This window comes from Anomaloglossus baeobatrachus, chromosome 8 (assembly GCF_048569485.1).
Source record: "Anomaloglossus baeobatrachus isolate aAnoBae1 chromosome 8, aAnoBae1.hap1, whole genome shotgun sequence".
NCBI lineage: Eukaryota > Metazoa > Chordata > Amphibia > Anura > Aromobatidae > Anomaloglossus > Anomaloglossus baeobatrachus.
Genome location: NC_134360.1, coordinates 207,548,528 through 207,562,493, shown reverse-complemented (window position 1 = coordinate 207,562,493; position 13,966 = coordinate 207,548,528). Strand labels below are relative to the sequence as shown.

General features: G+C 49.0%; 1 protein-coding gene across 1 annotated transcript in view; it reads right to left on the bottom strand.

The window, feature by feature from the left end:
- The window catches only part of TTC22 (tetratricopeptide repeat domain 22), a 35,871-nt gene extending 22,502 nt beyond the window's left edge, over window positions 1-13,369 (bottom strand). The window contains exon 1 of the mRNA XM_075320109.1: window positions 12,602-13,369. Within this exon, the coding sequence (XP_075176224.1) occupies window positions 12,602-13,162 (561 nt within the window). The 5' untranslated portion in view covers window positions 13,163-13,369. The remainder of the gene's footprint in view (window positions 1-12,601) is intronic.
- Window positions 13,370-13,966: the final 597 nt, after the last annotated feature.

Here is a 13,966-nt window from a genome sequence, read left to right as displayed (position 1 = left end):
GATGCAGCCGGCCCGATGCTCTCCTACATAGATGCAGCCGGGCCGATACTCTCCTACATAGATGCAGCCGGGTTGATGCTCTCCTACATAGATGCAGCCGGGCTGATGGTCTCCTACATAGCTGCAGCCGGGCCGATGCTCTCCTACATAGATGCAGTCGGGCCGATGCTCTCCTACATAGATGCAGCTGGGCCGATACTCTCCTACATAGATGCAGCCGGGTTGATGCTCTCCTACATAGATGCAGCCGGTCTGATGGTCTCCTACATAGCTGCAGCCGGGCCGATGCTCTCCTACATAGCTGCAGCCGGGCCGATGCTCTCCTACATAGATGTAGCCGGGCCGATGCTCTCCTACATAGATGCAGCCGGGCTGATGCTCTCCTACATAGATGCAGCCAGCCCGATGCTCTCCTACATAGACGCAGCCGGGCCGATGCTCTCCTACATAGATGCAGCCGGGTTGATGCTCTCCTACATAGATGCAGCCGGCCCGATACTCTCCTACATAGATGCAGCTGGGTTGATGCTCTCCTACATAGATGCAGCCGGCCCGATGCTCTCCTACATAGATGCAGCCGGGCCGATGCTCTCCTGCATTGATGTAGCAGGCCGATGCTCTCCTACATAAATGCAGCCGGCCCGATGCTCTCCTACATAGATGCAGCCGGCCCGATGCTCTCCTACATAGATGCAGCCGGGCTGATGCTCTCTACATAGATGCAGCCGGGCTGATGCTCTCCTACATAGATGAAGCCGGGCTAATGCTCTCTACATAGATGCAGCCGGGCTGATGCTCTCTACATAGATGCAGCCGGGCTGATGCTCTCTACATAGATGCAGCCGGGCTGATGCTCTCTACATAGATGCAGCCGGGCCGATCCTCTCCTGCATTGATGTAGCAGGCCGATGCTCTCCTACATAGATGCAGCCGGGCCGATGCTCTCCTACATAGATCTAGCTGGGCCGATGCTCTCCTACATAGATGCAGCCGGGCCGATGCTCTCCTACATAGATGCAGCCGGGCCGATGTTCTCCTGCATTGATGCAGCAGGCCGATGCTTTCCTGCAGAAGATTAGACAACATCTATCAGTGCACCAGGCATAGCCATAGCACTGCTCCTGGAATTTCTGCAAGTAACTATGCCTGTTTCTGGGAAAGAAGGTGGTGCATGGGAGATTTGCCAAACCCATTGGAAGTCCAGGAGACTTGGCAAGTATGGATTACATATGACTCTGACATTATGGGGGAGAAAGAATGGTTAAACATTTTTCGGCACTGATGTTTTCCATGCTGACTTATACACAGTAGAGCGCACAGGATGATTTACATGTGAGCTGTTTGCACAGGGACACTCCTCTGACCACGCACACCAGGAATGACTGTTGTACACGTAGACTTATGTAAGGAATATTTTCTTAATGATAAAACACACAATTTAAAAAAAAAAAAAAAGCAAAATAACAACCAAGTGATGACGGATCAGCCACATATATTGTATAACTTGTAGATGCAGCCGGGCCGATCCTCTCCTACATAGATGCAGCCGGCCCGATGCTCTCCTACATAGATGCAGCCGGGCCGATGCTTTCCTACATAGCTGCAGCCGGGCCGATGCTCTCCTACATAGATGCAGCTGGGCCGATGCTCTCCTACATAGATGCAGCCGGGCTGATGCTCTCCTACATAGATGCAGCTGGGCCGATGCTCTCTTACATAGATGCAGCCGGGCCGATGCTCTCCTACATAGATGCAGCCGGGCCGATGCTCTCTTACATAGATGCAGCCGGGCCGATGCTCTCCTACATAGATGCAGCTGGGCCAATGCTTTCCTACATAGATGCAGCCGGGCCGATGCTCTCCTACATATATGCAGCTGGGCCGATGCTCTCCTACATAGATGCAACCGGGTTGATGCTCTCTTACATAGATGCAGCCGGGTCAATGCTCTCCTACTACATAGATGCAGCCGAGCTGATGCTCTCCTACATAGATGCAGCCGAGCCGATGCTCTCCTACATAGATGAAGCCGGGTTGATGCTCTCCTACATAGATGCAGCCGGGTTGATGCTCTCCTACATAGATGCAGCCGGGCCGATGCTCTCCTACATAGATGCAGCCGGCCCGATGCTCTCCTACATAGATGCAGCCGGCCCGATGCTCTCCTACATAGATGCAGCCGGCCCGATGCTCTCCTACATAGATGCAGCCAGGCCGATACTCTCCTACATAGATGCAGCCGGGTTGATGGTCTCCTACATAGCTGCAGCCGGGCCGATGCTCTCCTACATAGATGCAGTCGGGCCGATGCTCTCCTACATAGATGCAGCTGGGCCGATACTCTCCTACATAGATGCAGCCGGGCCGATGCTTTCCTACATAGATGCAGCCGGGTTGATGCTCTCCTACATAGATGCAGCCGGGTTGATGCTCTCCTACATAGATGCAGCCGGGTTGATGCTCTCCTACATAGATGCAGCCGAGCCGATGCTTTCCTACATAGCTGCAGCCGGGCCGATGCTCTCCTACATAGATGCAGCTGGGCCGATGCTCTCCTACATAGATGCAGCCGGGCTGATGCTCTCCTACATAGATGCAGCCGGGCTGATGCTCTACTACATAGATGCATCTGGGCCGATGCTCTCCTACATAGACGCAGCCGTGCCGATGCTATCCTACATAGATGCAGCCGGGCCGATGCTCTCCTACATAGATGCAGTCGGGCCGATGCTCTCCTACATAGATGCAGCTGGGTTGATGCTCTCCTACATAGATGCAGCCGGGCTGATGGTCTCCTACATAGCTGCAGCCGGGCCGATGCTCTCCTACATAGCTGCAGCCGGGCCGATGCTCTCCTACATAGCTGCAGCCGGGCCGATGCTCTCCTACATAGATGCAGCCGGGACGATGCTCTCCTACATAGATGCAGCCGGGCCGATGATCTCCTACATAGATGCAGCTGGCCCGATGCTCTCCTACATAGATGCAGCCGGGCCGATGCTCTCCTACATAGATGCAGCCGGGCCGATGCTCTCCTACATAGATGCAGCCGGGCCGATGCTCTCCTACATAGATGCAGCCGGGCTGATGCTCTCTACATAGATGCAGCTGGGCCGATCCTCTCCTGCATTGATGTAGCAGGCTGATGCTCTCCTACATATATGCAGCCGGGTTGATGCTCTCCTACATAGATGCAGCCGGGCCGATGCTCTCCTACATAGATGCAGCCGGGCTGATGCTCTCTACATAGATGCAGCCGGGCCGATGCTCTCCTGCATTGATGCAGCCGGGCCGATGCTCTCCTGCATTGATGCAGCCGGGCCGATGCTCTCCTACATAGATCTAGCTGGGCCGATGCTCTCCTACATAGATGCAGCCGGGCTGATGCTCTCCTACATAAATGCAGCCGGGCCGATCCTCTCCTGCATTGATGTAGCAGGCCGATGCTCTCCTACATAGATGCAGCCGGGTTGATGCTCTCCTACATAGATGCAGCCGGGCCGATGCTCTCCTACATAGATGCAGCCGGGCTGATGCTCTCCTACATAGATGCAGCCAGCCCGATGCTCTCCTACATAGATGCAGCCGGCCCGATGCTCTCCTACATAGATGCAGCCGGGCCGATACTCTCCTACATAGATGCAGCCGGGTTGATGCTCTCCTACATAGATGCAGCCGGGCTGATGGTCTCCTACATAGCTGCAGCCGGGCCGATGCTCTCCTACATAGATGCAGTCGGGCCGATGCTCTCCTACATAGATGCAGCTGGGCCGATACTCTCCTACATAGATGCAGCCGGGTTGATGCTCTCCTACATAGATGCAGCCGGGTTGATGCTCTCCTACATAGATGCAGCCGGTCTGATGGTCTCCTACATAGCTGCAGCCGGGCCGATGCTCTCCTACATAGCTGCAGCCGGGCCGATGCTCTCCTACATAGATGTAGCCGGGCCGATGCTCTCCTACATAGATGCAGCCGGGCTGAAGCTCTCCTACATAGATGCAGCCAGCCCGATGCTCTTCTACATAGACGCAGCCGGGCCGATGCTCTCCTACATAGATGCAGCCGGGTTGATGCTCTCCTACATAGATGCAGCCGGGCCGATCCTCTCCTACATAGATGCAGCCGGCCCGATGCTCTCCTACATAGATGCAGCCGGGCCGATGCTCTCCTACATAGATGCAGCCGGGTTGATGCTCTCTACATAGATGCAGCCGGCCCGATACTCTCCTACATAGATGCAGCCGGGTTGATGCTCTCCTACATAGATGCAGCCGGCCCGATGCTCTCCTACATAGATGCAGCCGGGCCGATGCTCTCCTGCATTGATGTAGCAGGCCGATGCTCTCCTACATAAATGCAGCCGGCCCGATGCTCTCCTACATAGATGCAGCCGGCCCGATGCTCTCCTACATAGATGCAGCCGGGCTGATGCTCTCTACATAGATGCAGCCGGGCTGATGCTCTCCTACATAGATGAAGCCGGGCTAATGCTCTCTACATAGATGCAGCCGGGCTGATGCTCTCTACATAGATGCAGCCGGGCTGATGCTCTCTACATAGATGCAGCCGGGCTGATGCTCTCTACATAGATGCAGCCGGGCCGATCCTCTCCTGCATTGATGTAGTAGGCCGATGCTCTCCTACATAGATGCAGCCGGGCCGATGCTCTCCTACATAGATCTAGCTGGGCCGATGCTCTCCTATATAGATGCAGCCGGGCCGATGCTCTCCTACATAGATGCAGCCGGGCCGATGCTCTCCTGCATTGATGCAGCAGGCCGATGCTCTCCTGCAGAAGATTAGACAACATCTATCAGTGCACCATGCATAGCCATAGCACTGCTCCTGGAATTTCTGCAAGTAACTATGCCTGTTTTTGGGAAAGAAGGTGGTGCATGGGAGATTTGCCAAACCCATTGGAAGTCCAGGAGACTTGGCAAGTATGGATTACATATGACTCTGACATTATGGGGGAGAAAATGGTTAAACATTTTTCGGCACTGATGTTTTCCAGTAGAGCGCACAGGATGATTTACATGTGAGCTGTTTGCACAGGGACACTCCTCTGACCACGCACACCAGGAATGACTGTTGTACACGTAGACTTATGTAAGGAATATTTTCTTAACGATAAAACACACAATTTTTTAAAAAAAAGCAAAATAACAACCAAGTGATGACGGATCAGCCACATATATTGTATAACTTGTACATCTCTGGTCTGTGGTCTAATAAAAAAAAATAAACACCCTACAATCAACTATGGAAACCAACAAAGGTGACATCAGAACGGCTATTATTCCCCAGTGTTAATGACAACTGCCTCCGTGAGGCCGACCACAGACAACGTGGTCCGCACTTTCCAGGTGGAGACATTGCATAATACGATTCTCTACTTGCCACATTAGTGGAGTCACATTCCAATAGAAATAAATGGGAAACATTGCTAAATTGGAATGCTAGTCACTACTTACGGACAGTATAGACGGAAGGGTAGTCAGACAAGCCGGGTCAGGAAACAGGAGGACATGACAGGACACAGGGAGTAAGCAGAAATATAGTCAATTCACTGGCCAAGGGTCAGAATTCCAGGAAAGTACATATTAGATTCAGGGAGCAGACAGAGACGTGGTCAGGTAACGGTCCAAGGTCAGAAGCCAGGAGGTAATGACAAGAACAGGGAGCGGGTAGGTAGGAGTGAAACAACGGTCGGGGTCAAGAAACTTAGATCAGAACACAAGCCAAGAACACAACTGCAGAACCAGAGAGTACGACTGGCGAGGTCTAGGAGAGTATGAGCAGCAATGAAACAGAACCAGGAAGGTGGAACACCTGAGTAAAAGCACCTCCCAGAACCTGCATGGAATCCTGTGCTGTCAAACAACCTGTAAGCTAGTGCTCAGGGAAACACAGCAGGGCATTTCCAAATGCAAGATACTCTGCACAAAGGAAGCATGTCATTGCAGGCTCTGTAGTTCAGGAAGGCTCGGCAGAGCATCATCTGTGTGCAAGATGCTCTGCACAGAGGAATTGTGAGGTAAATAATCACGTCTTCCGTTCACTTTTATAGGACTGCACCAGTAAAAAGACCATATTCTGTGGCACTACAGTTGCACAAGTGATGAGTTACACTGTACTCGCTGGAGTGTCACAGACACTTTATTGTGTTTACAGCATGTAAACTGCACAGAAAGAGGTCTATTATTACAAAGTCCAAGTCCATAGTAACACTTTAACTTGTTTGTATAGTACAGGAGCATGTGTCACTCCGTCATTTTTGCTCTGGGTGCCTCTTCCTTGCAGGAGAAAGAGATAAAGTGCTCGTGTTAGTAGGTTCCCTGGTGCGGTCACCTGCAGACACAATGCATTTTTACTCCACCCTCAGCACACCCTCAACCTGTTTTATACTCTAATGGCTCCTTGCCTAAGCCTTGGGTTACCAATCCTTTTTGTGGCTCATACTAATGGTCTTCGCCATACACAATCTCTGGCTCCATTACAATAGTTTTCTTAGACTTCCCAGCCTCAGTTATTTATCTTTATAGGAGTGTCACCTCTGAAGGGTTTTTTTCCCGGACCTATTTTCCTTTACTATCTCTGCCCCTTTTATTTTTTATTTTGCAGTCAGATGGGCTCTTTGGCTTCAGTACTCCTGACCTATGTCACGGGTGTATCACGGGTGACGGTGGTTGCCATAACTTTGCTGAACCTCTACCTGTGTAATCTTTGGATAAATAGTTCATGCTTTTTCCCCCTGTGTGTCCTTTTTGTGTCTTCTATAGTGTTTAGTGGCGTTGACGAAGAGCTCATCCCACTCGTTCCCTATTTAAAGTCCAGCACTTGGGATACCAAGGGTCAGGTATCCTCCTCGGCGCATAGGTGCGGAACCTATCTAGGGTGGTGAAGGACCCCAGGGACCACCAGTAGGTTTGGTCAGGGGTCACCATCTCCTCCTTCCGTAGATACAGGGTTTCCCTTCCCATTTGCTGTTCGCTTGGAACGTCCCCGTACTTAGCGTGACAACCTATTGCTGCAACCACTGGTGGTTAGGTCTTGAATTCTGGCCCATCTCATAGTTGGAAATTTGTGTTCACTGGTTATAATCTGTGCACAGAGCGGCCAAACCATGGTCATTGTTGGATGCAACTAAACTCCAAGTACAGGCGTTGCGACACAGTCACAATGTCCTCCTCTTTCAGATACAAGGCACCAATACTAGCCTTTATTGACTGACACCTCTATGTTTCATGGCTTGGTCCCCAGACACACCATTCCTGGGAGGTTTTTACACTGTCCTGGGGTTTGGGATGCCTCCGAAGCCTTTTGGATGTTCAGGGACAATTGGCAAACTCAACAGTTGTGAGACTAAAATATAGCCCATATGAGGAAGACCATAAGATCTAATGAGGGGCAGCCCAACTTCCCATCTTTTACTATCACGAAATTCGAACAATCTTTGTTTCCCAACCGATTTGGAACGCCAACAGTGTCTGGCAGCCATTTATCACCAGTGATCATACAGTATATGTTCTCCAATAGATTGGTAAGGACACAGTAGGGTAATATTAGCATCAGATGTGACAACCCAATTTGGTGGCAGACTGGTCAGTGCAGGATTTCTGACTATATGTAGTATTAGCTAAATCACCGAGATCCGCAGAGGTCACTAGAGATCATCCTCAGATCACGTGTGGACATATTAAAAGCTTATTGTGCTTGTTTTTGAGCAACACACAATACTATAATGGGGCCATTGTTTGATAAATGCTGTATTAATCATACATAGATAATCTACAATAGGTAGTGTTCTGTCTATAAAACAATGTCAGGTCTAGGTGAAAAAAAATAGCTTTGCTGTTCTTTTTGCTCTACATTATTTTGCTGTATTATGTCCGTGGATATTTTTATTATTTATTACAATTTAGCATGAAGTTACATCAGATGCATGTCCACTGTCACCATCTGATCTTATAACCAACCTGTAAAACCATTTTAAACCTTGACAATTAGCTGGATCTGTCTCTTTTAGAGGGAACCTGTCACCTCGGAAAATGCTATTTACCTGCAGCTATAGGGTTAATCTGCAGGTAAATATCATTACAATGCACAACTCTGCCCAGTTGCCTTGCTGAAAGTGCGGCTTCTGGGAGAAAATCAACTTTAGTCCTCCCAGGAGCCGCCGGCTTTCAGTCATGGTGGTGTGCATGGAGAAGCTACAGTCACTGCTTAAAGCCCCACACACAAGACTGTGAGAAGCGGCTTTAGGAATGCCTGCCACTTTGATTGACAGCTGGCGGTGCAGTGCATCAGTGGAGAGTAAGCTGTCAATCAAACTGCAGAAGCATGCTTACAGCTGCTATGAACAGTGACTGTAGCCACTTCATGCATGCTCCTATGACAGAAAGCTGGCGGCTCCCAGGAGAAATTAAGTTAATTTTCTCCCAGTATCCGCACTTTCAGTAAGGCTTTAAGAACTCCTGGAGCTATGATTGACAGCTGGCGGTGCAGTGCATCAGTGCAGACCAAGCTGTCAATCACACTGCTGGAGCATGCTAACAGCTGCTATTACCGGTTACTGTAGCCGCTTCATGCACGCTCTTATGACTGAAAGCCAGTGGCTCCCAGGAGAAATTAAGTTAATTTTCTCCCAGTAGCCGCACTTTCAGTAAGGCGGCCTTGCAGCATTGAAATGTTATTTACCTACAGATTTTTAGCCTATAGCAGCAGGTGAAAAAGCATTGTCCGAGGTGACAGGTTTCCTTTAAGTACAACTCCTTTTAAAGGGAATTTTTTAAACCACAAACATTTCTGCAATTTATTTACAACAAACAGGATTTGAACATTATTGACAAGTATTCCCAAATGTTAATCCATAAAATAGAGTATAAATTACTGATCGCTGGGGGTTCAACCACTGGGACCACCCACAATCCCGAGAATGGTGCTCTGCAATTCTATATTGAATAGATCAGAGATGCACATGCTCGAAATCTACTCCCTTCACTCTATATGGCATTACCAAAATAGTGAAGCGCAAAGCTTGGCTTTTTCCAGCAGTCCCATAGACAATGAATGGAAGTTATCCCGGATCCGTAAATAGAGTCGCTTTTCTCCATGAGTCGTTTCTGCTATTGCCATTCACTCCATGCAATTCCACTCATAGCCTCTGGACCTGGGGGGCACTGTTTTGGGAAAAGCAGGGATGTTTTCCCTTAATGTAATACTGGTGTTCTCCAGCAAGAAGTAGACAGAAGAATGTGCTCCAGAAACGACACATACAGTATTTGTTGACTTCTTTGTTGACACCTGATATACAAGGTAAATCGAGGGCATATTCTGGTATCGCGGCCACTCCTTTAAGGCCTAGAGCATCTTGTAAGGTAAACTAGCTTCTACATGGGTAGAGTGCATCCAAATTTCTAATGTGCCTGAAAAAAAATGTGTTCCCCAGTGCATAAAATTCAAAGTACCGAAGACAAAAGATCCCAATAACTACGACATATAGAAACTGGTCCATCACTTTAAACAAGTGACCTACTGCAGGCATTGGTGGAAGCTCATGGACACTGATACAAAATCTCCAATAGGACCCCCTGATAGTGATGAGTGAGCACTACCATGCTCGGTACTCGTAACTAGTGATGAGCGGGCACTACCATGCATGGGTGCTCGGTACTGGTAACTAGTGATGAGCGGGCACTACCATGCTCAGGTGCTCTGTACTGGTAACTAGTGATGAGCGAGCACTACTATGCTCAGGTGCTCGGTACTCGTAACTAGTGATGAGCGAGCACTACCATGCTCGGGTGCTCAGTACTCGTAACTAGTGATGAGCGGACACTACCATGCTCAGGTGCTCAGTACTGGTAACTAGTGATGAGCGGGCACTACCATGCTCGGGTGCTCAGTACTTGTAACTAGTGATGAGTGAGCACTACCATGCTCGGGTGCTCAGTACTCATAACTAGTGATGAGCGAGCACTACCATGCTCGGGTGCTCAGTACTCGTAACTAGTGATGAGCGGGCACTACCATGCTCGGGTGTTCGGTACTCGTAACTAGTGATGAGCAGGCACTACCATGCTCAGGTGCTCAGTACTGGTAACTAGTGATGAGTGAGCACTACCATGCTCGGGTGCTCGGTACTCATAACTAGTGATGAGCGAGCACTACCATGCTCAGGTGCTCAGTACTCGTAACTAGTGATCAGTGGGCACTACCATGCTCAGGTGTTCGGTACTCGTAACTAGTGATGAGCGGGCACTACCATGCTCGGGTGCTCAGTACTCGTAACTAGTGATCAGTGGGCACTACCATGCTCGGGTGTTCGGTACTCGTAACTAGTGATGAGTGAGCACTACCATGCTCGGGTACTCGTAACTAGTGATGAGCGGGTACTACCATGCTCGGGTGCTCGGTACTTGTAAGTAGTGATGAGTGAGCACTACCATGCTCGGGTGCTCGGTACTTGTAACTAGTGATGAGCGGGCACTACCATGCATGGGTGCTCGGTACTGGTAACTAGTGATGAGCGAGCACTACCATGCTCGGGTGCTCAGTACTCGTAACTAGTGATGAGTGAGCACTACCATGCTCGGGTGTTCGGTACTCATAACTAGTGATGAGTGAGCACTACCTTGCTCGGGTACTCGTAACTAGTGATGAGCGGGCACTACCATGCTCGGGTGCTCGGTACTTGTAAGTAGTGATGAGTGAGCACTACCATGCTCGGGTGCTCGGTACTTGTAACTAGTGATGAGTGAGCACTACCATGTTCGGGTGCTCGACACTCGTAACTAGTGATGAGCGCGCACTACCGTGCTCGGTACTCGTAACTAGTGAGGTGAGAGCATTACTATGCTCGGGTGCTCAGTACTCATAACTAGTGATGAGGGAGCACTAACATGCTCGGGTGCTCGGTACTGGTAACTAGTCATGAGCGGGCACTACCATGCTCGGGTGCTCAGTCCTCATAACTAGTGATGAGGGAGCACTACCATGCTTGGGTGCTTGGTACTGGTAACTAGTGATGAGTGAGCACTACCATGCTCGGGTACTCGTAACTAGTGATAAGCGCACTACCATGCTTGGGTGCTCGGTACTCGTAACTAGTGATGAGGGAGCACTACCATGCTTGGGTGCTTGGTACTGGTAACTAGTGATGAGTGAGCACTACCATGCTCGGGTACTCGTAACTAGTGATAAGCGCACTACCATGCTTGGGTGCTCGGTACTCGTAACTAGTGATGAGTAAGCACTACTATGCTTGGGTGCTCGGTACTCGTGACTAGTTATGAGTGAGCACTACCATGCTCGGGTACTCGTAACTAGTGATGAGCGCGCACTACCATGCTTGGGTGCTCGGTACTCGTAACTAGTGATGAGTGAGCACTACCATGCTCGGGTGCTTTGTAGTCGTAACGATCAGTTGGATATTCTAATGGCACGACTCGTACTCGAGTATAATGGAAGTCAATGGGGGACTTGAGCATTTTTCCAGAAGAGCTTCCTGAAAATGCTTGGGTTTTCCATTGATTTCCATTATGGTGGCAATATGATGAAAGATTTGCGATCTGACATCTATCCTGCTACACTTGAAGGACCAATGGCGATTTTATTTTGGCACCGAGAGTTTTTCTTACTCCTGCAATTGATGAAATTTCTTTTCTAGAATAAATTGTCACTGAAAGCATGTTGTGTGATGGACTGATTGCAGTGTAAAGGCTGCTTTACATGCGTCGATTTCATGTGCGATCGCACCCGGCCCCATCGTTTGTGCGGCACGGGTAATTTGTTGCTCGTGTCGCACAAAGTGAGTAACCCCCGTCACACGTACTTACCTCCTGAACGACCTCGCTGTGGGCGGCGAACATCCTCTTCCTGAAGGGGGAGGGACGTTCGGCGTCACAGCGACGTCACACAGCGGCCGGCCAATAGAAGCGGAGGGACGGAGATGAGCGGGACGTAAACATCCCGCCCACCTCCTTCCTTCCTCATTGCCGGCGGGACGCAGGTAAGCTGCAGTTCATCGTTCCCGGGGTGTCACACGGAGCGATGTGTGCTGCCTCGGGAACAATGAACAACCGGACGTTCGATTTTTTGAAAATGAGCGACGTGTCAACAAGCAACGATAAGGTATTTTTGCTCGTTCACAGTCGCTCATTTGTGTTACACGCTACGATATGTCAAACGAGGCTGGATGTGCGTCACTAACGACGTTACCCTGGCGACATATCGTTAGATAAATCGTAGCGTGTAAAACGGCCTTAAGTCTTCCTGGCTATCTTCAGGGGCATAACTATAGTGGTTCCCACCGCAACCCGGGCCATGGAGCCTGGGAGAGCCCAAAAGGACCCTTTGGGTCATATAAGAAAATCAATACTGTGAAAGTTGGGGGTCTTGTTGGAGATTTTGCACCTTCAAGTTATATTATACCACAAGAAAAAAAAATTCAGTAAAATATCCTTATCTACACAAGTGATCTTCATTAGAAACTGTGACGGCAGAACTGAAAAATGTATGTTAATGGTCATAATGTTAGGCATATGGCACATGCTGGATCACCTTGAAGAATACTATATAATATTTTTAAACTGACCTTGTGTTTCCCATAGGCCACAGCTTTATCATACAGACTTATTCCCATCAGCAGTTTCCCCATGTTGTCTGGGTCGGTGATCTGGCCCACATCGAACGCGTGAGCGTAGCCCTGTTCTGCCAGGCAGCGTGCGGCCATGAGTCTGGACTCATCACCGTCCCCATCCGTGTCCAGCTTCATCAGGTAGGATATTTTATCCGCACACTGCGTGGCCTCTTCTTCCATGTTCAGCTTGTCATAGACACAAGACAAGTTGGCCCAAGCATTTAAATTATTGGGATCCTGGTTGCAAATATTTAGAAAAATCTCCTTGGCTTTGGTAATTTCGTCCAGGTAAAAGGAGAAGACTCCCAATAAATTCCTGATCCCACATTGCTGGAAACTTGAGTCAAACTCCAGTTGGAACTGCAGGACGTCTCTCTTGAGCGTAATGTCCCTTCTCCTGCAGTGGGCCGGGGTGCACGACTCAAAATTCAGGTTCATTTCCAAATGGAAATAACCAGGGAAATATTCAAACTCATCTATGAGAGTGTCCATGTCCACGCCGGGCTCGTCCTCCATGGTTGGCAGGGCAATGTTCCTCTCGTCTTACCTGCTCTCTATACTTGTATGTCTGGTTTGAGTCACCTGTAGCTCGGGAGGAGCTTGAATAGGGAGAGGCTGCGAAGAATTCCCTCCTCACCCAAGTGTTTGTGTGCAGATTTTGCAAGTCAATGCCACGATTATTGCTACAGTCGTTTCCTCCTCTCGTGATACAATTACTAGATAGAAACCATGAGAGGCGTTCCAACCTGCAAAGAAAGGGCACCAGTGCATCATTAGAGAAATCCAAAATATATTCCCACAATATAAGAGCTTGTGCACATGTTAACTATTCACAGTGTCTTTTTTTTTAACTGCGGTTTTAACGTGCGTAAAAAAACTCCGCTGCGTTTTACAGGACCAGTGAAACTAATGAGACTTCTGAAATCTTGTGCACACGCTGATCTTTTTTCCTTGCATATATTTAGCATCAATGCATTTTTCAATTCTGCAGCGTGTTAATTCTTTCAGCATCTATGTAGTATTTGTACACTGTTTTTTTTTCTTGTATTTTTTCCTGTATTTTTAATGCAGGAAAATCCAGGACATAATACTGATCATGTGAACATACCCTAAAGGTACAAGTTATTTTTATTTTATTTTTTAGAAAGTTTGCACTAAGTTTTAAAATTGCATAGGTGGTAACTTGCTATGTCTTTTGGGGATCCCACTCGGTTAAACTCATGGGCCCCAATTCAAAAGTTCAAACGGGGACCAAAATTTTTGCAAGTTTTTTCATATACGCCAAAGATACTTTTTTGCTCTCTTTCCTCTAGGATCTGG